Source organism: Rhineura floridana, chromosome 3 (assembly GCF_030035675.1).
Source record: "Rhineura floridana isolate rRhiFlo1 chromosome 3, rRhiFlo1.hap2, whole genome shotgun sequence".
In the NCBI taxonomy this organism is placed as follows: domain Eukaryota; kingdom Metazoa; phylum Chordata; class Lepidosauria; order Squamata; family Rhineuridae; genus Rhineura; species Rhineura floridana.
Window position 1 is genome coordinate 18,693,786 of NC_084482.1, and position 26,118 is coordinate 18,719,903.

At 45.2% G+C, this 26,118-nt stretch overlaps 2 protein-coding genes across 6 annotated transcripts in view; one reads left to right on the forward strand and one right to left on the reverse strand.

Moving 5' to 3' along the window:
* ESPL1 (extra spindle pole bodies like 1, separase) overlaps positions 1-23,198 on the reverse strand; it is a 48,576-nt gene extending 25,378 nt beyond the window's left edge. The window contains exons 1-12 of one of the 5 annotated variants that reach the window (XM_061614728.1): positions 23,006-23,198; positions 20,222-20,310; positions 18,449-19,564; positions 16,795-16,899; positions 14,778-14,898; positions 13,427-13,614; positions 11,857-12,050; positions 8,049-8,291; positions 6,759-6,903; positions 5,416-5,578; positions 3,490-3,629; positions 1,066-1,200 (exon numbers count right to left, since the gene is read on the reverse strand). In XM_061614728.1, coding sequence (XP_061470712.1) covers positions 1,066-1,200; positions 3,490-3,629; positions 5,416-5,578; positions 6,759-6,903; positions 8,049-8,291; positions 11,857-12,050; positions 13,427-13,614; positions 14,778-14,898; positions 16,795-16,899; positions 18,449-19,564; positions 20,222-20,302 — 2,631 coding nt within the window. In that variant the 5' untranslated portion in view covers positions 20,303-20,310; positions 23,006-23,198. Of the gene's footprint in view, positions 1-1,065; positions 1,201-3,489; positions 3,630-5,415; positions 5,579-6,758; positions 6,904-8,048; positions 8,292-11,856; positions 12,051-13,426; positions 13,615-14,777; positions 14,899-16,794; positions 16,900-18,448; positions 19,565-20,221; positions 20,311-22,885 lie in introns of all 5 variants that reach the window. The other 4 variants (XM_061614727.1, XM_061614724.1, XM_061614725.1 and 1 more) reach the window with 4 other exon arrangements.
* A 40-nt stretch (positions 23,199-23,238) lies between these two features.
* Positions 23,239-25,192, forward strand: LOC133379449 (pseudouridine-5'-phosphatase-like). The gene has a single exon (XM_061614735.1). It carries the CDS (start codon positions 24,115-24,117, stop codon positions 24,811-24,813), a length of 699 nt encoding a protein of 232 aa, XP_061470719.1. The 5' UTR covers positions 23,239-24,114; the 3' UTR covers positions 24,814-25,192.
* Positions 25,193-26,118: the final 926 nt, after the last annotated feature.

Consider the following 26,118-nt stretch of genomic DNA (forward strand, 5'->3'; position numbering starts at 1 on the left):
ATAGCAGAAAGATAATTAAGTCAAGAAAATAGTCAAGAAAACAATTCTGCAGCTCTCAATAAGAATCAGCTTGCCCGTTTGTCATCAGATTCTTAACTTTAAGGATCATACAGTGATACAGGTGTTTAGCAGTCATATTTGCTCCCGCTGATGATATCTTATCTATTGGTCTCCAGGGCTAAGAGTGTTCGTTTTCAACTTTAAGGCCTTCAATTGTCTGGGTCACAGTTATTTTAGACACTGGAGGCCTTCTGAGACATTGGAGACTCACACACTCAACCCAACCATTTGAGGTACAGGAGACAGGCATGTGGTTGCACTGTCACAGATGTCAGATGCCCTCCTGAAGGAGGTTTGCCTGGCTCCATCACTAGTCGCCTTCCACTATGTAGTGAAAGCATGGCTCTCTGGTAGTGCATTGTGGGGGGGAAAGACCTGTCTGACAGCAATTTTCTATTCAAGTATCTCTGATTCTGAGGGCTCTGCTGAGTTACATTTTCCTTCATTCACTGATGTTTTCAGGATTGTTTTAAAGCAGATTGTTAGTACATTTGGGGACCTTTCTAAAGATGGAAAGGTGGAGCATGCCTGTATCAAAACAACCTTGGAGAAGTATGTTCAAGCCCCACATTTCCCAGGTTGGGGAGCCAGCAGGGGTCTGGACCTTAAGAGGCCATGTCACAGTGGTAGAGCAGCTTTCAGTTCCAGACATCACCAGTTAGAAGGTTTCAGGTAGCAGGACTGGGCGAAATACCTCTGACAGCGGCTGCCAGTCAACCTGTGCTGGGCTAGACAGAATAGGAAATGATGCACAAACAAAAAGACAGCTTGTTTTTTAAAGTACATATAGGATAGTGGTTTTTTGGGAGAGGAAAACAGGAAGCTTCTTTATAGAGTTAAAGCTGTGGTCCATCAAGTTCAGTATTGTCCACACTGACTGGCAGCAGCTCTCTTGGATTTCAGTCAGGAATCTTTCCCAGCCTACCAGGAGATGTTGGGGATTGAACCTGAGACGTTTTTGCACACAAGACTTTCTGCTGTCAGCAGGTTACTCTTCATGCTCACCTCAGCATAAATGGGACATTCCAGCTGGAGAAGAAGCTTGGCAATTTGGCACAAGGCATTGGTCTTCCCCACAGAGTCTTCAAGTGCAGCGGAGAGGGCTGTGATGAGGAAATAGCTCTCCATGGCCTGTAGTGGCTGCAGAACAGAGTGGAAATAAACTATTTAAATATATACTGTGTGTGGTGCGGGGCACAATCCAGTACAGCCAGGATGACCAGTTTTCTTATTCTGGGGAACTATGTACCCCAGACCTGCTCACGAGGCCTCTAGCTCTGCCATAAGTGTTCCCATGACCCAACAGGAAAGCCTTCATGGATACAGAGCAGATTTCCTCAGATGGCATGCAGTCATCAACTGAGGAGCCAAGAAACAAAAAAACTGATTCTGATCAACTCGACCTTCCCTAACGTCAAAATGCAGCCTAGCCTGGCTAGTTTGCCTTTTCCAGAATGTGCAAGAGAGTGAAAGACAGTTCAGTTCAGTTCATATAACACTTGTGGAGACGTCTGTCTTCTTTTCATTGCCAGAGGAAACTGAGCCAAACAGTACACGTCTAACATCTTAACACACAGCCAGTGAAAGTTGGCAAATTTGGTCCACCGTCCAACAACAGCTGAAGAAACAGAGGTGAGGAGGCTTTTCCAGTCTGAGGGCCACATTCCCTCACAGGCAACCTTCTGGGAACCTCATGCCAGTAGTAGGCGGGGCTAGAGGATAAAAGTGGGCAGAGCAATGGATGCAGTAAGCCAGCCTTTCCCAACCTTTGGGTCCACAATATTGCTGGACTACAGTTCCTATAATTCCTGACCATTGGCCATGCTGGCTGGGACTGATGGGAGTTGTACTCCAGCAATATCTGGAGACCCAAAGGTTGGGACAGGCTGTGAGTAGGCTACATTCTAGCCATACAGAAGTCAGAGGCTCATACCCCTTCTCCTCCCCTCCCCCCCAAAAATTATCTAGGTAAGCAGGAAGCATTATCACAGTTCAAGGACACATTCCAGCCAGGCAAAAACACACAAGGATGGCACAGAGCAGGGCCAGTGAGAGGCAGCGCCTAGGAAGAGTCCTGCACGGCCACATGTGGCCCCCAACCTGAGGTTCCCTGCCCTTCCTGTAGAGGAACCACTTTGCCTTCCTTGTGACAGGAAGAAAGGCCAGCTTAGAATAAAGAACGGTAAAACCCAGAGAGAATAGCAGATGGATCTACATTGCGACAAAGCGGAAAAAGAACCGCCATGCAAGATTGCAAGGACTCATCCAAATATGAGTTTTCTTGGAGCTGTAACAAAAGTTTTTTCCTCCCACCCAGACACAGACTGCACATACTTCTTCTACACACATATAAGGGCGAGGGACAGCAACAAGGCAATGTTATGGGAAGCGGGAAGATCAAGCTGCACTTCATGACAGAGCAGCCATGTACACATCACCTGCACGCAGAGCTTCCATGCAGCACAGGAGGAGGAACAGCCACTTACAGCTGAGAGGTGTTTTTGAGCACCTTCTTTCTTGGTAGCTGTGCAGGCAAGCACCACGCGCCCCACCTTGGCCTCTTTTCCACCTCTAAGCTACCCTTGCTGCCACCCCCACAAAACTTGGGCCATGCAGTTCTGGACATGTGCATGAATGACCTACATTTCCCTGGCACCAAATTCTTTGGCCTTCCTCCTCCTACACATAGGCCACTGGAAGAAAATAGGCTGGTGCCACAGAAGCGCAGCTACCTCAACTTGCTCTCTAGCTCTTCTCCACCCACTCTGTACATTTTGGCTGAGCTCCTCGGAAGTAGCATATCACTCTCCCCGCCCCAAGGATGCATGTAGAAAAGCCCTTGGCTGCTCTGCCTATACGTAGTGCCAGAATTAAGACTACCAAAGCCTGTGGGCAGATGATGCTATCCAAGGAACACTAAATATTGCACGCTTATCCTAAAGGTGTGAGCCACTCTTACTCCTGCACTCTGTCTTCTCCCCCCCTTAAAAAAAAAAAAAAATCAAATCAGACAGTGAAACACCTTAGACTGGAGGGGGAGGGAGAAGGAATAACATAATGCAGGTGTTGGGAACTTTTGGCCTTCCAGATGTTGCTGAACTACAACTCCCATCCTCACTGGCCACTGGCCATGCTAGCTGGGGCTGCTGGGAGTTGTGGTTCAGCAACATCTGAAGGGCCAAAGGTTCCTCATACCCAGAACAATGGGGCTCCTGCTAGGGATGGGAAGTGCCATTTCCAGGTGAAGCCTTCATTCTACTGCTCCAAGGCTTTTCTCAGTAGCCACAGCCAACTACCAAGAGAGAGACAAGATAGTCCTTGGACGAGAGTGGGGATGTAGGGGAGAGAAGGGAGCTTCCAGAAAGCCAAAGGAGATCCAAAAGAAGTTATATAGACTTCCAGCCAGGCAAAGTGCCTGGCTCTCATTACCTTTCCCATCATTCTGTACAATGCTGCCATGATGTGCAGGGATGCTGCTGTCTGCTCAATGCTACGTACTGCTGGAGTCCTACCCTTGGAGAGGAGTCGCTTCCACAAGGCAAGGGCATCATCCAGACACTTTGATTGCACTGAAAAAGGGAGGCACAGCATTGGGGCAAGAGACCACACATCCATTTGCCTCCTCTCGAGGAGAGTCAAGACACAGTTCTTTGTAGCTAGAACCTCAAGAGCAACTCATATGAAGAGTTTTTATCTGCCCACCAGGAGCTGCTACATGGTTAAGATTAAAGAGCAAGGGCATTGTTTCCCGTCTCACCTCTGAGGAGTGGAAAGTTAAGATTGCTTTTTGTAAGATCAGAGAAATTTGCAGTGTCTTCTATAATCTAGCTAGAAATCAACAGGCTGAGCAAGCTCTGCAGCAGCAAAGATCGGAAACATTAGGCAAGGCCTTACAAAAGAAGAAACGATGCAATAAACCTGTGTCTGGGCTGCACCGCTTCAGGCTGCAGCCAAGGGCTCAAAGGAAGGAATACTCCCCCAACAAAAACCACAGTCCTGCCTATATCTAGAACCCTTCTCCCTGGCATATGCTGGCTTTCTGCATGTAAGGGCTTAGTGTACAAAATCTCCTCACCATTAGCAATTTTTAAAGTGCCACACGACTATTTTTCTATGGAGTATTCAGGCATGCAAGTGGCAGAGCTTGGAAAAGTTACTTTTTTGAACTACATCTCCCATCAGCCCCAGCCAGCACCATGCTGTATAATCTAGTATAATCTAGGCAAAGTTAACCACCTCATCTGCTCTTCAGGGACTAGAGTCTTGTACTTGTAAAAAGCAAAATAAGTCCAGGCCCTACCACAAACCAGAGTGAAAGTCATGACTGCTTATTTTTACACTATCTTTTCATATTTTTTCCTTCTGGCAACCAAGTGAAGTTGACTAGAGAACAGTAAGAGTACATTTACACTAGTGGCAATAACCAATCCCTGCTTCCACCTGCCCTCCAAACTACCTGCGTTCCAGACAAACAAGACCAATCCCCAGCCACCAGGAAGCCATTGGATACACTTGCACTGTTCAAAGAAAATCATGAAGGCTCCAGGGCTGCCTTGCAGCAAACAGTTGACTGCCTCTTCCCCTCCTCCTCCCCACTTGCAGTGCATTGCATTAATTAGATTTTAAACAAAGGGAGGGGAATCTTTTTCTGCCCAAGGGCCAGATCCAGAACTGCCTCCCCATGTGCCATTTGACAGTGGGCAGTGCCACCTACCTGCCAATCACCTCATGTTATTACAGGACTAAGATCAAAGATAAAGAGATCCCTTATCTCCAATCTTGAGAGCCAGTGTAGCCTGGGACCATATGAATATAATAAGTGAATACAATTATGACAGGCATCATGGCATGGTTATTCACCAACCAAAATTAGTAATAATCAACATCAATAATATTTACACAACTCTCAATATGCAAACAGAGCCAGTGTGGTGTAGTGGTTCGAGTGTAGTGGACTACAACTTGGGAGACCAGGGTTCGAATCCCCACACAGCCATGAAGCTCACTGGGTGACCTTGGGCCAGTCACTGCCTCTCAGCCTCAGAGGAAGGCAATGGTAAACCCCCTCTGAATACCACTTACCAAGAAAACCCTATTCATAGGGTCACCATAAGTCGGAATCGACCTGAAGGCAGTCCATTTCCATTTCATTTTTATCTCCAATCTTAGCGCTTACTGCTTAGATAAGATCTCTACACCTGATGTCACATGTCAGGTGATTGACACATGGGCACAGTTTGCCACAAATGGCCTGGCAGGCCAAATTCAGTTCCCTAATTAGGCCCATGGGTTGGAGGTTTCCCACCCCTGCTTTAAGCACATATCCCCCTGTCTAACAACAATAAAATTCCTTACCAGAATCTGCAGACAGGTTAAAGGCAATGCCAAGATACAGAAATTTGTCATCCTGGGACTTATCCTCATAGTCAAGATCATTGGTCTCAAAGCCTTCGAGAACTTGTACATCTTTTTGTCCCCGAGCATTGGCATTTCTGGTCCTCTGTTCTTGCTTGATGCTCTGCGATTGAAAAAGCAACCTGGATAAAATTCACTGTGCAAGTAAAAGGACACAGTGGTTGTCTCTGTCCTCATCACCCCTTGTGGGGCAGCTCAGGATAAGAGACCTTCCCCCCAAAACAAAACCACCACAAAGATTTCACTGAGCCCAACCAACATGATGCATCACAATAAGTGATGCATCACATGATACATCACAATTCACAAAATGGTTACTTCAGCTGGCAACAAGCTCTCCATGTACTAACTCCTACTATACATAACAATAGCAACAGGGGAGCTACTCTCCCACAGCTTCCTCACATGTTGCTGCAGTAGCACACAGAAAACAGAACCACACATGAAAATTCTATAGATCAATGGATTGGCCCTTCCTTTAAGGAGAGAGAACATAACTCAGTGGCAGAGGACATGATTTGTATGCAGGTCTAGTGGTGGCTGGGGCCCATTGGGAGTGGTAGTGTGGATGGCAGGGAGGCCCAGAGGCAGTGGAGCCAGAGTCAATGACAGGGAGAGCCAATTAATCCTAGCTCTGCCTCTGTTCTCTTCCATGCTGAGTTCTAAAAGGGCAACACTGAAACCAAAGAGCAGGAAGCTGACAGGCAGAGCTACCCCTTGGGCTGGTTGAAAGAAGGCAGAACACAGCGGTTGGTAAGGCAGTGCCTCATTTGCCATAATGGACTAGGCTCCACTGAGGAAGTTCCAGATACAGTCCCAGACATCCCTACTTAAAAAATCTTAGCGTGTTGTGGATGTTGTGCATGCCACATGGTCCCACACACTTTCGCTAGGATTATATGATGTAACAAGAGTAAGAGCAAATTAGATTCTGCTGTTAACAATGCAAAATCAAAGAGTATTCTGCTTTCCTAGCATCTCATCTGAGATTTTTAAAAAACGCAGGAAGTTTCTAGCCCTTACAGTTGAAAAGGCAAGCACGCAGGCATGGCTTGGTAAGATCTCAGAAGCTACAGGTGGCTGATTACAGCTTCTGTCACAGGAAAGGCTTCAGTGCCTTCCCATGACCAGCAGAAAACAGAATAAAGTATGTAATATATAATTCTGCAGCTATGTAAGTAGAGAAAAATTGCATGAGTTTATACCAGTTCTCTTAAGCACAGAATACACAGCCTTGAATTTAGTCAGTATAGCTCTGTGCTGCTTTGCTTACTGCCACATACCTCATGCATTTTGTGCTCAATTGTGCAGATGTAGAGCCAGAGTAAAGCTTGGGCCTTATCATCCTGGAGCTGCTCTTCATTCTGGGGAGTATTTGGCACAGAGTCCAACAGCAGCAGAGCTTCATGTATGGAGTCCAGGGCAGAGCTACAGAAGATACAATATAATTTAGTTAACAGTGTTTTGCATTCATCAACTATGGAGGCTCTTCTGGACAAATTCGGGGGCTTCTTAGTACTTAAGTTGGGGTAGGGAACCTGTTGCTCTCCAGACATTATTCGACTCCCAATTCCCATCAGCCCTAGCCAGCATGGCCAATGGTCAGGAGTGATGAAAGCTATCGTCTAGCAATATTTGGAGGGCCACAGTTCCCTACTCCTGTTCTAACCAGGGAGAGTGGAATGAGGCAAAGTGTGAGTGTGGAAATGCAGGCATAGAATCAGATGGCTGAGAAGGGAACTGAGAAACAGGGTATTGGACCCTGTACCATTTGTTAATGCAATTTGGTATGTTTCTATTTAAGACTTGTGAAGGCAGATGGGAGAAGATGGAGAATTAGAAATACAAGGGGTGGCATTTTACTAACCCACCCCGTCACCCAAGAATTACCACTAGAGCAACGGGACTTCCTCCCTCCCATGCCCTCCCCAAATCTGCTCCGAGGGTTAGGGAACCTCTAGAAGAGATTTTTAGAGAACACGTGGGGAGAGAAGAGAGAGCAGTTCTGTTGCACAAGCAGAAATCCTTGGACTGACAGAACTACTTAGTACTATGCCGAATGCAACCCAATACCTCCTAGGTAGCACACGCACGCACACATAAGTCAATTATATTAACAGACTTGAGGAAAACATTAGCAAAGGCCAGGGCAGAACACTCTCAATTTGCTTTTTTGCAGAAAAATATGTGTCCTTAGAACATATGTCTCTTCAGCATAAACTTTCTTGATTTGCCTATCTTAATTTCAAAGTTCTTGAGCTGTGGCAGAAGCCTGACACATTTTAGCAAAGGGTGATGATGGAGGGCCACAGTTTAGCCATCCCTGGGATAGAGGGAGGGAGAGAAATCTGGATAGGGAAAAGGGAAATAAGAGTTACAGGAAGCAAATGGCAGGACCAGGCAGGAGCACTTGCTGTAATACAAGCCTTTTCCTGTTCCTAAAATTCATCCACATGAACTCGCCATGTAGATAAACCACCACCTTCTTCTTCAAGGCGCGTGTGCACGCGCCCACACGCACACACACCAACCACAGGTGACAAAAGAAGCCCCAAAGCATACTGGCCACTCACCATTCTGTCTGTTCACTGTAGTCATGATAACACAGAACCTGCGCCAGTTCCACCAGGATCACAGCCCGCTCATGGACCCAGCTGCTTCCTTCCGAACATATGTCCAACAGGTCACAGATCACATTGAAGCGCTCTTGACCAGTGTCTACCCGCACAGCCTTGTAGGCCTTCAGTTCCTCCACCAATACTTTCATGAGGATCTTGGCATCTAAGCTGTAGCCTTCCAGGCCTTCCTTCAGAGTCCTGTGATGAACATACAAGCCAGCCAGGAGCAAGGATTACAGCACAGCAGAAGCAGATTACATGGTCGCAAGAACATAGCACACCTTGCTGGATGAGAACAAGAGCATTTTGCTTCCATGGCGCCTTCCCAGATACCTCCAAGGCCAGCTCTACCATCAGGCAAAATGAGGTGGCTGCCTCAGGTGGCAGGCATTGCAAAGAGTGGAGCAATGTTGAAGTGCGTGCGCGCCAAGCAACCTGCTTTGCACTTCCTAAGCTAGCCTGTTGCCCTCAGGTGCAGCAGAGGAGGATGTCCCAACACCAGTGTTGATGTCTATTGCCAGGCCAGTCGGCCCTGCATGTGGAATAGGGAAATGCCACCTTGTCTTTCAGGCAGAAAAAATGTCTTAGGTTGGCCCTGGATACATCTGGGAGCTCACAAGCAGGTGGGAAGCAAAGTGTTGGCCCTCCTGCTATCTATCCCCAGCATCATCTAGTATCCAGAGGTAAACAGCTTCTGCTGGTTACCGGTTTGACCAACCCTCTATGAATGCACCTAATTTTAGTTTTAAGCTAATGGCTGTGTTGTGCACAGAAGACCAGCCTCAAAAAACTAGTGAGAGTCTTGTAAGGGGAGAAAGACAATACGTTTTGGTCAGTAATACAATCCAGAAAATCAAAAGAACACAGACACACAGGGATATAGTTACCAAGAGTAGGTACTCCATCTAACTAGATGGCCAGTGCGGAAGGGCCAGAATGCACCACTACAGCTTATAATCAATTACATTTCATTGGGGAATTAAAGATATAGCATTGCAGAAAATACTGAAAGACAGGATATCTATATTGTAGAAATGCAAATAGAAGGCAAAATGAGTTATATTATAAAATACTTGAGGTAGGTTAAAAAACTTTTCTAGAGGAAAATTATACATTAATACAGCTTTTCCCAACCTTTGGGTCCCCAGATGTTGCTGGACTACAATTCCCATCATCCTGACCATTGGCCATGCTGGCTGGGGGCTGATGGGAGTTTTAGTCTGGGGACCCAAAGGTTGGGAAAGGCTGCCAATACATTACATTCACACATCCACAACATTCTACCTGGCTTATCACAAGGCATTAACAGCCACCACATTATCCTGTGATAGCTTATTTCTTAACTGCAGGTAGTGTGAAGTACCTGCAACTGATTGAACCTACTGCCTCAAATCCATTACAGAAACTTAAAATTCTAATAAGGGAGAAAGCATCTCTTTTTCCCTGTTTGTAATTTTAAAGACTTGATATTCTGTGCCTCCCCCCTGTTCCAACTCACTTACTCTTTTTCTAAACCGAAAGGCACTACGACACTTGAGCCTTTCTTCACAAAGAAGGTGCTCCAACTCTTTTTATTTTAGCTGCCCTTTCTTACATCTTGCTTCCCACCCACCCCAATCTCTATTATATCCTTTTCCAGCTAGGAGAACCAGAATGACACACACTATTCTAAATTGGATCACATCATACAATTGTCTGAACTACATGGCCCGTACATCATTTCAGTGATTGACATTCTATTTCTGCTGCTACAACATCCCCTAGCTAAAACAATGTCAACCATTTAAATGACAAAGCCTCCAATGATTTGGGATGTTGGTTAAATTGGGGGGATGTTGAAACTAAAGCCATATGAATCATATGAGCCTCCAAAATGTGGCGTTTACATACAGTATGAAGTGGGGTTGTGCCTAGATCTGTTTCACCTCATGTCAAATGCATAAGGACCCAACACTGGGGGCCCATATACAGGCCCATCATTTCACACCAATTTTGAACGGTAATGATTGTACTGGTTCGGCCTACATATGTTGGATTCTATTGCTACCACTCGTATGAAGCTTGGTGTGGAACTCTGGAGCAGTGATAACCCTGCTGCTTGCCAATAGAAGTCTTTACACTTGGAAATTTGTGTGAACGATGTTACAGGTTTGCTGCGTTCCATTAAATACCCTGTGGAACAATTTAGTTAGAACACCCACTAACAGAAATAGCGAACTCAGCTTTCTCACCTATTTGCAGACAATAAGGCCTCATCTGCACTACACATTTAAACCAGTATCATACAATTTTAAACAGTCATGGCTTCTCCCAAAGAATTCTGGGAAGTGTAGCTTGTTAAGGGTGCTGAGAGATGTTAGGAGACCCCCTATTCCTCTCACAGAGCTACAGTTCTCAGGGAAGAGGGACTGATTGTTAAACCACTCTGGTAAATGTAGCTCTGTGACATAGATAGAAATCTTCTAACAACTCTTAGCATCCAAACTACAGTTCCCAGGTTTTTTTTGAAGACACCATGACTGTTTAAAATGGGATAATACTGTTTACTGCACATGGGGCCTAAGAAAGCCTTCCTTTGTTCTGTAGCAACAATGTTCTATTATAGGAGTTACATAATCTGTTGCTTTTCTGGGACTATTTTAGTTTGTAAGCCCCTTCAAGTACGGACTTGCCATACCTGTTCTGCAAAATGATATAGGCTTAGAAGGCTATATATATTTATTACACACACAGGTTTTATTGGTTAAGCAAAGCGATCAAGTTGACTGTTGCTGAAGGCAGAGAGCTTGAAGTGGCAAGGAGTACATCAGCCTCATGTCCTCTATTCTTTCTTTATGAAGGAAACGTCAGCTGAGGAAAGACTAGCTGTGTTTCCTTTATCCCATAAAGGACAATTTAGTTGGAACATGTTCAGTCACAGGATGGGTGGCAGGGAAGAGCATGCCACAGAAAGCGAGAATTGTACTTTTCTTTTTAGTTGTTTTTTCTGCTCTGATTATCTTAAGAAGCATAAATAAAAAGACATTGTATACTTTGCTTTAAAAATTGATTGCGCCATCTTGAGCACGGTTTTAATAGTGGAACAGTGGGATGTAAATTTCCTAAAAATTACCCACAAAGCGCAGAACAAATCCAACAGTTACCCCCAAACCGCCAGTTTCAAGCTTAAACTGGGCAAACAGCAATCCCTAGTTTTGTTTGCAAATATATTTTACTGATTTTCCAAAGAATACAATTATTTATTTATTTTTATTTATTTAATTAAGCTTATATACCGCCCGACTAGCAACAGCTCTCTGGGCGGTGAACATTAAAAATACAATAAAAATAACACAATACAGTATATCACAATACAAAACTGTACAAAAAACTGTACAGTCTAAAATCAAATTATAATAATTTAAAATTAACAGGAATTAAAATGCCTCAGAGAAGAGAAAGGTTTTAACCTGGCGCCGAAAAGTTGATAGTCTCGGTGCCAGGCGCACCTCCTCAGGGAGACCATTCCATAGTTCGGGGGCCACCACTGAGAAGGCCCTAGATCTTGTCACCACTCTCCGGGCTTCCCTATGAGTCGGAACCCGGAGGAGGGCCTTCGTAGTAGACCGTAGTGTACGGGCCGGTTCATATCGGGAGAGGCGTTCCGACAGATATCGTGGTCCCGCGCCGTATAAGGCTTTATAGGTAAGTACCAACACTTTGAATCTGGCCCGGAAAAAATAACCCCGATAATAACCAAAAACAGAGTAAGTTCCATTCTTACTTCAGCCTCAGGTCTTCAGCTCCATTTTTGCTGGCATCCATTTTGACTTTGACCCAGAAGGAGATTGGCTCTGCCATCTGTTCCGTGATCCTGCTGCGTTGAGCAGCCAGCCAGAGTATCACAGCCTGGAGAGCCTCCTCTAACAAACCCAGCTTCCTATAGTTTTCCACTTGCAGCTTAAAACAATTGTGCAGCTGTGAAAAGAAATAAAAGGATTCAAGTGGCATACAGTAGAGATTCATCCACCTCCTGCAAGCGACCACCTGGAAGATAAGTCTTCCAGCTCTCAGACTTCCATTAGCTACAGCAAGAACTGTCAAACTACTCTGAACTACAGTCTGTGCCTCAAAACTGTCAAACTATACCAACTAGCTTGATAATGTCATCCAGCTGACAACTCCCCAGGTGTCATGCAAAATGCCTTTTTTCCTACTCAAGTTATCAAGAATTCCTGGCAACTCCAGTTAAAGGCTGAAAAAAATGGAAATGGACTGCCTTCCAGTCGACCCTGACTTATGGCTACGCTATGAATAGGGTTTTCATGGTAAGCAGTATTCAGAGGGGGTTTACCATTGCCTCCCTCTGAGGCTAGTCCTCCCCAGCTGGCTAGGGCCTGCACAAGCCAGCCCCTTCCTTGTCCACAAGTGCCAGCTGGGGGGCAACTGGGCTCCTTGGGACTATGCAGCTTGCCCACGGCTGCACAGGTGGCAGGGCACATAACCCCTGAGCCACTCACTGTGGGGATGATCTTCAGCTGGCCCTTGACACCCAGGAGACACAAGCAGGGATTTGGACTCACAGACTCTGCACTCCCAGCCAGGCTCTCCTCCCCACTGTGCTATACCAGCTGTCCAGTTAAAGGTTACTGCACTTCTGTTCTGCTCTTCTGTCAAAAAGGCTATGTTCATGGGATTATATGTGGTGATGAAGCCTCCTGCAGTGATAAGGCAAACTGTCCTGATGTCACAGATTGTTTGCTCTAGATCCTCTGGATGCTACTGGTAGAAAATCCAAGATTTGACTTGGGAGGGGCAGGGAGAGAGACAGGGCGGAGTGAAAGACTTAGGGAAGGAGCAGGCAGGGATACAAGAGCACAGTATGTCCAAAGGAGAAAATTTGGAACATCAGATGATCCAGAGGAATGAGATCTAGACTCTAGAGCAGCCTTTCCCAACCAGTGTGCCTCCAGATGCTGTTGGACCACAACTCCCATCAGCCTCAGCCAGCATTGCCAATGGCCAGGAAAGATGGGAACTGTGTTCCAACAACATCTGGAGGCACACTGGTTGGGAAAGGCTGCTCAGGCACCAATCCAACACATTAACAAGCAAATAAGCTCCTATGAGCTCACTTTCTAGCCTTACTTTCTAAGTAAATCAGCATAGGATCAGATTATAAGAAGTGGATAGTGACTTGGCCCAAGCCCCTCATCCCCTAAGCATCCTTGGGGTCTGAATCCAGACCCAAGCTCAATAGTCTCCTCATCACATTACACTAAAACCAAATCAGGGGCCTTCTTTGAAAGAAACCTTTCTAGCAGTTACAAGTTGTGTTGCTCATGAAATTTCACCTGGGCACCTCCTTCATACCAGCTCATCATGCTACGAGGAAACATTGTCACCTTTTCTGTAGTTAAATCTGGACATTCGACAAGCTCCTCCTTCACCAGCTGACTGCAGAAAAGCTCCACTATAGAGTTAGACTCCACATACATCTTATGACAGTAGAAGCTATAGGCCAGCCGGGACACACAATATGCTGTTAGGAGAAGAAAATCAGTCTTAAGCCATCTACAATGAGTATTGCAGTTTATTTTTGCCAGCTCTTTTAGGAATACAGGAAGCTGCCTTATTCCAAGTTGGACCACTGGTCATCTAGCTCAGTACTGTCAACACTGACTAGCAGCAGCTGTCTAGGATTGTCAGACACAAGTCTCTCCTAGATCTATCTGGCGATGCTGGGGATTGAATTTATTTATTTATTGAATGTGGGAACTTCTGCATGCAAAGCAGATGCTCTACCAATGAGCTACGGCCCTTCTCTTTGGACAATGCTTGTCCATGCAGCTTTGTTCTGAGAAAGAGGATGACAAGCTTAACGAAGCCATAGTGGCCTACCATCCAGATCCCAGGTTGGTAACCAAGTTTTAACCAGAGCCAATATTTTGAATTAAACCAAGGGTAGAACTATCAGCACTGTCCACTCCATCAATTTGACAAATCTCTCACACAAATTCAAGGCAAAGGGGCTCCTTCTAAGTGTTCTCTTTCCCTGAGTTAACAGTGATTTGGACATCGTTCTCCCCTTACGCACCCCAGCTGCTCATTCCCATCTGCCTGTTATCTGGGTTGCACACAGGTGCAAACAACTGACGTGACAAGAGAGAGGTACCAGATAGTGACAGCTGGTGGTTCCATGTCAGTGGAATCCGCTCTGGGTTTTAGTCTGAGCTTTCAAGGAGCCGTGCAAGGACTAAAACCCAGAGCAGATTCCACTGCCCCACTGACATGGAGTCACCAGCTGCCATTGGTATCAGTAGAACTTTTGTGGGTGTTCACAGCACTGGGAGGGGTTAAGAAGCCCATTGCTTATGCCTCAGGAAAAAGAGTCAAGAAAGGGGACCCTGGGGATACACGGAGCCTCCAGGTAACAATCCCTAATCCCATCCTTCAGAATTCTAGCAGCAGCGACATGCATTATCTCCAAGTTCCACAGCAAATCCAGCTGACCAAAGGCAATTTCCCTCTCCTCCCCTGCCAAAGAGAGAAAGCCGGACACCTCAAAGATTGAGAGTGATGAAGAATGTGTTGTTCTTCATTATGAAGGACAAAGGCCTCCAACTAATCAGCACATAGCTCCATCTGTCCACCTTCAGACTCAGAACACTGGAGAAATACAGTCATTTGTCTTGGGACACCAACCTGAGACATCCAGATACTCGGCCTGCTCTCCCTCAGGAAGTCCTTTTAGCATATCCAGCATCCAGATAACAACCCTTTGAAGATATACCAGTAACTCCGGTAGCCCAGCAGACTCTGGCCTCTGTGATAAAAAAAATACACATGCAAGTTTTAGGGCTAGAAACAGCATTAAGAACTTTAAGACTCAGTGCAACATTGCAGTGGATAAGAGACCATCACCTTGATCCATCTTCATGCAGCTTCAGTGCTCAGAGTACCTAGGGCCAGTTTATCTAGACCCACATGCATTTTTTCTGTCCGGTACCATTTCTGGTTGTGGATGGGAGATGGGAAGAAGGAAGATTGCATGTTACACATGTGTGCACAGGCCTCCCTATACTTGTTAAGAAAGCCACACTACACCCGATATGGTACCATTCGGGAATTGTATGCGTGTTACAGACTCTTTCCCCTTTTGTTTCTTTTTTTATAAAAATAAAGTATTGTTGTTAAAAAGAGCATACCAAAATGATACAAGAATTGAAAAGAATGTCAAGAGGAACAAATCAGAAGCATGTAAAAGAGCCCATCGAAGAGCAAAAAAGAAAAAAACTGGGAGAAAAGAACAAAGTGAAAGGTTTCACATTTTAAAATAATAATAAATGTTATCACTCACATTTATTAAGCATTTATTGTTTATATAAGAACATTACTTCATTCAGACATTTCCAGCCTATGACATTCTATACTATGACATTCTGTGCTGCCTTGGGCTCCTGCTGGGAGGAAGGGCGGGATGTAAATGAAATAATAAATAATAATAAATAAATTCTCACAGAAGTATTGAAGTCAGTCCCTGTCCCCCAAACCTCTAATTGTCTTTTAATATCATTCACCATAACACTTAACCAATGTTTCTTTATACTCCTGCATTTCCATCATCATTGTTAATTTTATTAATCCCAGCTGCTCCCATGTTTTCCCAATTAATTCTGTTTTAGTTCAGTTTTTATTACCTTTCCAGTGCCTGGCATACAATATTCACGCTATTGTAAGTACAAGGTTATTTCTATAGCTCCTGAAGCCACAGACACACCCCAATATTTTGCATATGAATTAACCTAAATTACCTTGTGGCCAAAGGCTCAAGCCTTTCTTTTGCATGCCTTCCAGCCACACACACACTTGTATTTAATTTATTCTTCCTCTGCATTAACTCATTAGCTAAGCAATTTAGAGCTTACAAACACAATTGTTTGCATGATTATGACAAGTTAGCCTTTTTGTCATCTATCAATACGTCTATCAATTCTATTTTGATCTTCAAACCTTTACAGAATCAAAAGTTACTCATTCAAGGCACAAGGCTGAATCACCACATCACATCATATTTCTTTCAGCAAGATGCGCTCATTTTGATGTGTGCACTCTTGGTAGGAGAAAAGCCTTGTGCCACACATCAGACAGTACATGCTTATTTTTAAAATATAACATATGTCTGCTCCTCAGAGGTCAGATTTCAGATTCACATCCAAAACCACACCTTTCTCTCATTTATGAACCATGCTGTTCATAGCAAAGGAACTCTGTCAGCAGCTTGTCTAGAGGAACCATATAGGAGGTAAGAGTGCTGCTATTCCTTGGTTCAATCAAGAGCCCGTTTAGCCCAGATGTGATGGAGAATCTGTGGTCCATCTGATGTTGTTGGACTACAACTCCCATCATCCCCAGCCAGCATGGCCAATGGTCAGGAATGACAGGCATTCCAGCCCAACATCATCTGGAAGGTTATATGTACCTTATCCCTGGTCTACTCAGAAAGGCTGAAGCAATTCAACAACTCTCCCGGCAAGGGTCTTTCCTAGCCCTACTGCTAGATCTTTTGACAGATGTAAAGCGCCACCATTGAACCAGCAAACAGCCTCTACTGAACCAAGACCCCTTTATTTATTCTGCCCAAGGATGACCTCAGTCTTGCTTCCCCACACGGAAAATTCAAGGTTCCGCAGGGCAGATATAGTCTCTCGATTTTCCATACCTGCAGAATCTGTGGAGAGTCATATATCAGAGTTGTGTACAACTGGAAGTAGTGATACAGCAACTTCTTCAGAGTTTGCTGCTGTGTCTTGTTGTCTGGCAGAACCTGATAGGACAAACAGGACAGAAAATACTTGGAATGATCCGAAGCCAAGCCTGCATAGGATTATTCTCAAACTCTTCAATTTCTGGGTCTTTGAAAGCCCTACTAAAAAAGTATTATTTAAAAAATAGGTGATACTCTCATGATAGCAGAGGAACTGGGTTTCCTCATATTGATTAATTTGAGCCAGGAAAAGGTACAGTTTATTACGTAATTTGCCTACCACTGTTGGCAGAGTTTACAAAAGGGTCACTTTCACCTAAGTCCTAGTCAGAGTTAATGAATCTAGATCAGTCATACCTATCAGCCTCAATGGTCTACTCTGAGTAGAAATAGCATTGAAAACCACTAGAAGTCTTTACACACTTCTCCAGTGTGAGATGCATTAGATGAGAAGTGGGAAAACAGACATTCCTGGGATGTAGCTCAAATATCAGTCATTTGAGGCACAGGTGACCTCAGTGGCATGGAGTGCCTTTCATCAGCTTAGGCTGGTGGCCCAACTGCGACCCTATCTGGACAGGGATATTCTGGCTACAGTAATCTATGCTCTGGTAACCTCAAGGTTGGATTATTGCAATGCACTTTGCATGGGGCTGCCTCTGAAAACAGTCCAGAAGCTTCAATTAGTGCAGAATGCGGGTGCCCAATTGTTGACAGGTTCAAGGCAAACAGAGCATATAACACCTATTCTGTTCCAATTGCACTGGCTGGCTGTTTGCTTCCGAGCCCAGTTCAAAGTGCTGGTTCTGACCTATAAAGCTCTTTACGGCTCAGGAACCCAATTTCTTCTGGAACGCCTCTCCCAGTATGAACCTGCTTGGACCCTTAGATCTTCCTCTGAGGCCCTTCTCCAGGTCCCCCCCTCGAGGGAGTCTTGGAGGGTAATGACAAGGGAGGGCCTTTTCAGTTGTGGCTCCCCATCTGTGGAATATGCTCCCCAGTGAAGTCCGCCTGGCGCCTTCATTGACATCTTTTGGGTACCAGGTAAAGACATACCTTTTCTCCCAGGCATTTGCTAGATTGAGATGTTTTGTTTTAATATGCTGCCAAACCTTCCTGTGGCTACATGGGGGTGCTGATGCTATTGTTGTCGTTTACTGTTATGCTTTTATAGCATTTTATTTGTTTTGTTTTAACATTGTGTAAGTCACTTGGGGGCCTTCGGGTATTAAGCGACTAATAAATCTAATAAATAATAATAACAACATGCTGAAAGTCTGATTTTTGCCTCCCAAACACACCCAAACTGTATATAACTTTGAAAACCAGCTTTCTAGACCTCATGATAGCAGAGCAATGATGCTTTCATTATCTCTTATCCCCTCTCTCCTCTTCTTGGCCGCATAGCCTAAACCAATGGAACCAAACAGTTCTGAAAGCCTCAGATGTTCTTCACTGAACTGCGTTTGCTTTCTTCTGCATAGTCTGCACCTTCTGCTCCACAAATCCAGGAGGAAAACACTATGTTGTTCACTTCTCAGCCATGCACGACTGCCCTTGCAACAGCATCCAGGACTATATGTGAAAGGGGGGGGGGAGCTTTACTTACTAAATCCAGCAGCTTCCTGAGTAGTCCGACGTAACTTTCCATGAAAGCAGAGATCCCCAGAATATCATGCAGGTTAAAGAGTCTCTGATTACTCTTCCTTACATGTCCATACAAAGGGGTTATAAGCAGCTGGCAGCTTTCAGTCAGCAATCTAAGCAGGGGTTCTTGAGCATCTGGGGAAGAGTCTAGAGCCTTAGCAGCATGGATGAAGAAGGGCCCTACTGAACCCTCTGCCTGTGCCAACACTTTGCTCAGTTCAACTCCAGCAGAGAGAACATCTACAGCGACACTAAAGCAATGGCTCTCATGGCTAGATCTTCTCAAATAGCCACTGGATTGCTGGACAACTTCCTTGCTCTCTTTGAAGCAACCACTTTTGCAAAGGTAACGGGACCTCACCACGGCGAGTTCAAAGATGCAGAGGCAGTCCTGGAAAGCCAAAGGTTCATTCACACCCCTCTTTTCCAGAATGGCTGCAACCAAGTGGCAGAAGAACTGGGCGCTGAGAAAACAGGCCTCTTCTTTTCTCAGCGGACTCCGCTGGGCCTCAAACATCAGAGCCGCAGAAGAAGCATGCCGGGCTACCATGGAGGTAAAGAACGGGGGTTCCTGGAGCAAATGGGTAGGGGCATCGTGCTCCAGAAGCACCAAGAAGCATACAGCCTGCAGCTGGGTAGAGAGTACAAGCCTGAACTCTGCCGGATTCTTATCCAGTTTAACCATAACATCTGTACTCTTCCACAGCACACCAAAGGCGCTTTTGGCAACAGAAACATAGTCATCAGCAGGCACCTGGGGAGGCTGGTGCTTCAAGAGGTCAGCATAGAGGAGATTAGCAAATCTTAGGCAGTTATTGGATGAGCCCCAAGCCGCAATGCCCCTCAGCAAATGGTACAGCAATCTTTCCAAGTAGAGGGGAACGTACTGGAGCCTCGCCGCTGTATAGCCATGGTAGGCCACCTCAGCTAGGGCTTGGAGGCTTTCAAAGTGAGCTGGCCAGTCCACATTTTCACCAAGTCTCTGGATGCAAGCCCGCAGGATTCTATCACATGCTGTTGTCTGTTTGGAGGCTTGGCTTGTATGCTCTCCATTTTTGGATTCACCCCTGAGACATTCCTGAAATTGAGAGGAGGCCTTTAGCATCAGTGTGTGGCCATCTAATTTTTATTTATATATTTACTAGAGCATTTCCCAACATTTTAGGTTTACAAAGCCCCTTCCCTCTTAGCAGTTGGGGGGAAATGCATGGAGGAAACATATCCATTTATACAAACGATAGGAACCTGTGGTCATCCAGATACTGCTGAACACCAACTCCCATGTATCCCAGCCGGCATGTTCAGAGATGATGGGAGTTGCAGTCAAACAGCAATATGTGGATGACCACGTGTTTCCCCATCACTGATTTATACAAATAAAACAACATGCAGAGTCAGGCCAAGCCCAGAGTCCCATTTGGGCATTGTAGAAGTTTCATTTCTTCTTCCAGCACACCCTTACATTCACCACAGGAAGACGGTTAAAATATCCCATGCTAAATACCTGCCAGGCACCATGTCCACCTACACCAGTCAAAAAATAAGTACCCTGCTGGATTAACTCAGGCAACGATCAGTCAGAGGTTTCCAGGAAGTCCACAAGACATTTGCCCCCCAAGATACACTATCTATAAACCTGGAGGTTCCATCTGCATATCATGGCTAATAGCAGCTTCTAGACCTCTTTTTAAAAGCCATTGAAGCCAGTGGCTATCAAAACATCTTGCAGCCTTACCCTCAATTCCGATAACAAAGCCAGCGTTTCTTGGGAAGTGGTGGTCCGCGCCACAAAATCCATGCCTTTGAGGAATTTCATTTCGCATCCTGGAGACAGGAATAATATATGCATGTATTATCACCCCATCCACAGAGCTAAGCCAGGTCTCCCCAAGTCTGGTGCAAATAATAATAATAATAATAATAATAAACTTTATTTCTACCCCGCCCTTTTTCCAGTAGGACTCAGAGCGGCTTACAACTAAAAAACAACACATTTCAAAAACAATGCATTTCAATATCAAAGTACAGAATCATAATGGTTTCTTTGGGTCATATTTCAGTCCTTAAACACCAATATTCTACACCAGAACAATGAGCTCGATTGTACCAGAGGTAATAGTGTGCTGCCAGCAGCTACAAAACCATAAAGCAGAAAGCCCCAACTAGACTGGGTCATGTCAAGCAAAGGGATGAGATTAACAAGCAGACTCCCATATCTGGACTGCTACCCCTCCCTTAAGTCTCTTACGTATTGCTTGCATGCCATTTCTTCTCACCACATGTAGAGCATAAGAAAAGCCCTGCTGCATCAGTTCAAAGGTCCATCTAGTTCAGCAGTGTTCTCACAGTAGCCAACCAGATGCCTCTGGGAAGCCCGCAAGTCCGTTTCTGGACCGGGAAAGCCTGACCGCTGTTGTCCATATACTGGTAACCTTCAGGCTGGATTACTGTAATGTGCTCTATGTTGGGCTGCCCTTGAGGTTGGTCCGGAAGTTGTAGCTAGTGCAAAATGCAACAGGGAGACCGCTCACTGGGGCAGGGAATCGCCAACATATCAACACACTGCTAAAAGAATTGTACTGGCTACCTATTAGCTACCAGGCTAAGTTCAAGGTGCTGGTTTTGGTATACAAAGCCCTATACAGCTTAGGACCAGGATACCTGAAAGACCCAGTCAATCACTGTGCTCTGCAGGTGAGGGCCTCCAGCAGATGCCATCTTATAACAAGCTCCATTTCGCACAACATAGGAAACAGACCTTTAGTGCAGTGGCACCTACCCTTTGGAATTCCCTCCCCTTAAATATTAGACAGATGCCATCTCTGTTATCTTTTTGGCGCCTACTGAAAACCTTCCTCTTTCAACAAGGCTTTTAAGTAGAGACCTTATCCCAGTCTGTGTTGGAATTGCTTTTTAATATGTTTTAAAGCTTTTTTTTTTTAAGATGTTTTCAAAGCTTTTTCTAAAAATGATATTTCAAAAGATGTGTTGTTTTAATATGTTTTAAAGGATATTTTGTTGTAATACATTTTAAAGTCTGTTTTTATGATGTTTTAGAGTGGTTTTTGTGCTTTTGTTTGCTGCCCTGGGCTCCTAGTAGGAGAAAGGGTGGGATTATAAACTTAATAAATAAAGAAATAATAAATACATAAGCAGGTCATGATCACAACAGCACTCTCAGCAACTGGTATTCGGAGGCATACTGTCTGCAACAGTGGAGGCAGAACATAGCCTTATTCTCCATAAATTTGTCTAATTCTTTTTAAAGCCATCCAAGTTGGTGGCCACCTGCTTTGCCACCTGATACTGACAGAGATCACCCAGAATGAGGGACACTTTGGAACACAAATCTGAAATAAGCCTTGTTCTGCTCTATGCAACTACAAGACTCAGGTGTAAGGCCAACTCTTTAGAATAAAAGGCACATAGCAACTTTAATTACCCTGGCCCCATTTAGTTGCCACAGTACCCCAAAAGGCTACAAACTTAACAGCACCTAAATTTATCTCACACTTTCCCACTCTGCCTTGTCCCACTCAGACACATTCCCCAGTCTCCTACCATACAAAACAACCACCCAAAGAGGAGTTGTGCCCATTACCAAAACTGAAGCTGCATCAGGAACATTCACAAAGTTAATCCAGAACTGTATCATGCCTCTATTGACACACAAAGCCAGAGTAGAAGTACGCACACTACTGCTCACTTCTCTTCACAGTTTTCATCTTCCTCCCTTTCCCCTGTTGCGGCTTACAGTCTAGATCAGCCTTTGCCAGCCTGGTGCCCCCCCTCCCCGCAGATGTTGTTGGACTACAACAAGCCAGCCAAGGTTGATGGGAGTTGCAGTCCAACAACATCTGGGGGCCACCAGCCTGGCAAACGCTGATCTAGACAGTAAGCCTCTTGGGGTAGGGGAACCTGTCCTTTCATTCTTTGCTAAGCACCTTATATAGGGATGGGGTGATTTTTAAAAAAAATCACATCGCTCTCTTGTTCACGGAGCTCTTGGAACTAACGTTAACATGAAGAATTGAAATACCAAGGGCCCTTCCAAGCAAAAAGGCAAATTCGACCTTGAAACGCAGAACCACGAAGAACTAAAAACAGAGGACCCTTCCAGCACTGCACAAACCATCATCAATACACAATAAAAAGGACGTCTGGAGGGGTTCCGAGTCTACAGGGTGCCTGTTACTGGCCGCTTAGTTTTTATTCAAGGCAACCTCTGCACTTCAGACACCAAACTCCCCCCATGTCAGCCTGTACCTCAGTCCACTCTAAACCAAATCCCACTTTTAGGAGCACTCACTGACTCCAACAACACTCCCTCCCAGGCTGGGCTCAGACTCCATCTCTTTTAGGGGTACAAAACCGGTTTAATTGCTTGGAATTCCCCTACCCCGGAAGCTTCGGATATATTGAGAGAAACTGCTATCCCGCTGTAGAAATTACTGAACTCAGATTGTCGTGTAGATGCACCTCCACGTTGCATTATCAGCCATTGTTCCCAGTACCTTACCCACAGTCTCCTAGCGTCCCCTCAAAGGCAGCTTGTCGGCCGCCGCCCCTAACCGGCTCTATAAAACAGCCACTGCAGTAGTGTCAAGCCGAACCGGGTCCCGCGCCCCGTTCAAATCGACGCCTCGAGCCAATCACCAGCGCTTCACTGTAACTCCACCTTTTTCTTTCCTGCTGCCTGCTGGGAATTCCCTGAGCAGTTCGTGGATTAGTCTTTCTCGCGGCAGAAACAACATACTGTGTTGTGGGATTCCGGTTCCTGACCTGAGAGTAGGCACTATAAAATGCAGTGGGGCTTACTTCCGAGTAAACATGCATAGCTTCGGCTATGGGGCGGTATACAAATGCAATAAATAAATGCATATGATCGCGCTGTTATAATCGCATGAGAAATGGTGAACTACAGCCCCATTCCCTTCGATGCCTGAAATGTGTCAGTACGTCGAACTTTAAGGTGCTAGCCTTTAAGGTGCCGCAAGACTCTTCACTAAGTTTGGGTTAAGTGTTGTGGAAACACTTCATTAAGGGTTGTGGATTTTTGTTTCTAAGCGTACACGAATCTGGAGCGGGAGGAGACGGGAAATAGGTCTGGTCGTGGAATCTGGTAAATCGGCCTCATCTCGTAGACGTCGTTGGACTCCAATTCCCATGGGCCCCAGCAAGCAGAGCCAATTGCCAGGGTAACAACATCAGTGTGGCCGCGGCGTCGCTCTTAGGATCGGGCGGTGAGGGCATCAAGAGCCTTCACTCTTTTGCACCGCGGGTTCCCCAACTGTGGCTATAAATATCTTGCTTCGGCAACCTGCTTTAATATTGTGTCGCCAGACTCGCCACCCCCAGTGACTTGCACCGTAATCGCTGCAGACAGCAGACTAACGCGGCTTTCCCTCAAGTCGAGAATTAACTTCCAAAGAGGAATAATGTTTGCAACAGTAACCAGAGTCTCAGGTGCTGCTGGCGCCTTAAAAGACGAAATAGAATTGTGAGCGTCATTTGCAGTGAGATGAAATCATAGGAGCTGTCGGGGCAACGGCAGTACGTACGCGCAGTCAGCTTGTCCCAGCAGTTTCGTTGGACGGTTGTCGCGTTAGTGCTGCTGGGTGAGGCACGATGACCACCTCTAGCAGTAAACCGCTACAGCCCGTCACCCACGTCATTTTTGACTTGGACGGCACCCTTCTGAATACTGAAACGCTTTATACTGAGGTAATACAAGATATCTGTACCCGCTACGGGAAGCAATTCTCTTGGGACTTGAAATCCACAATTATGGGCAGAAGAGAAGCAGAGGCAATAGTGATGATTCAAAAGACCCTCGACCTCCCCTTAAGCCCAGATGAACTAATGGAAGAAACGAAGAAGAAGAAGAAAGAATTATTCCCAAAAGCTGCACTGATGCCAGGCGCTGAAAAACTTGTCCTCCATCTACATCAGAACAAGATACCCATGGCAATTGCCAGCAGCTCCATTCAAGAGGCCTTTGACATGAAAACAGGCCACCACAAAGCCTTCTTTCACTTATTTCATCATGTTGTGCTAGGAGATAACCCTGAATTGAAGGCTGGCAAGCCAGCGCCTGATATTTTTTTAATCTGCGCAAAGAGATTTGAGGCACCAGCACCTCCAGAAAAGTGTCTTGTGTTTGAAGATGCCTCTAATGGGGTCAAAGCAGCAGTGGGCGCTGGCATGCAAGTGGTCATGGTCCCAGATGAGAACCTGGCAAAAGAGTTTACTAAAGAAGCTACCCTGGTACTCCGCTCGATGAGTGACTTTAAGCCAGAAATGTTTGGGTTACCAAAATTTCAGTGAAAAAGAGTTTCATATTGACCAGATTAATTTAGCCTTCCCCATTGGAGAAAAGGGCAAATTTTTTATCATTATTAAAGGGTTCAGAAGCTCAAATGTAGTTATATTCTCCATTTCTGTAAACTCATTTAGGCCAGTGGGCTTGTATGCTATGCTCATATAACAACTAGCTTTTCACACTCCTGTTTTTGGCAACCCTGAAAAGCAGAGCCACTTAAGGAAGAGTGTCTCAGCATAAGGAACTGCTATGAGACAGGGGGGAAAGGAGACAAATCATTTGTATCACACCTTTACTCCAAGGAGCTGAAGGTGGCATATATGGTTCTCCCCTTCTCCTTTTTATCCTCACAACAACGCTGTGATGTAGGTTAGGCTGGGAGATGGTGACTGGCCCAATGTCACTCAGCTTTGTGCATGAGTGGGGATTTGACCCTTGATCTCCCAGGTCTTGGTCTAACGCTCTAACCACTGCAACACCCTGGCTCTCACATATGATTTCAACAAATACATGTCATATAACTCCCTCCTTTTTAGATTGAAAGGGAGATGGCATAAAGTATTCTGAAACATTCTGCCACAAAAATCTGATTTGTCTCAGCCAAACTATACGCTATAAAACTGTAGCCTAAGCTTTGTAAATGTTTAGTTGCCTTCATACAGAATTAATGGAATTTAGTAGTAGCAGTAGTAGTAAACTGTTTAGAACTCCACAGACACACACTTTACATCTTTTATGTTTTTGAAGATTTCACTCACAATGTGCACTAAAACATAACTATATACAACACAAAATGCTTATTGTGAATCCCCATATATATTCATTTACTAATTAGTTGCTATCACAACTGCATATGCAAGCCATCTCCCATTAACCTATTACATTCTAATAGAGTTAACAGGGTTGGTGAACTTGTGGATCCTTCACATATCATTAGACTATTATCTTCCATCACCCTTGACAATTGGCCATACTGTCCGGGTCTGATGGGAGTTGGGAATCCAGCAACATCTGGAGGCCCACAGAACCCCCAACTCTGCTCTGGGGTGACAGAATGCAATCCAGATTGGGGCTGTGCAGATAAGAACAGGCTTGATTCTCCCTAAGCAGCAGTTGACAGGAGAAGGCTTAGGCCCAACAGAAATGCTGTCCATGATTGCACACCTTTACTTTCTTCTGTATGAGAGACAAATCAGACATGATGATAATTACAAGATTGTGTGATTGGGAGGGGGCGCTTATCCACATGAGCACTCTGACAGAGGAAGGAGATAGAATCTTTTGTCCCCAAGCATGGTCCTGGTTCAGAC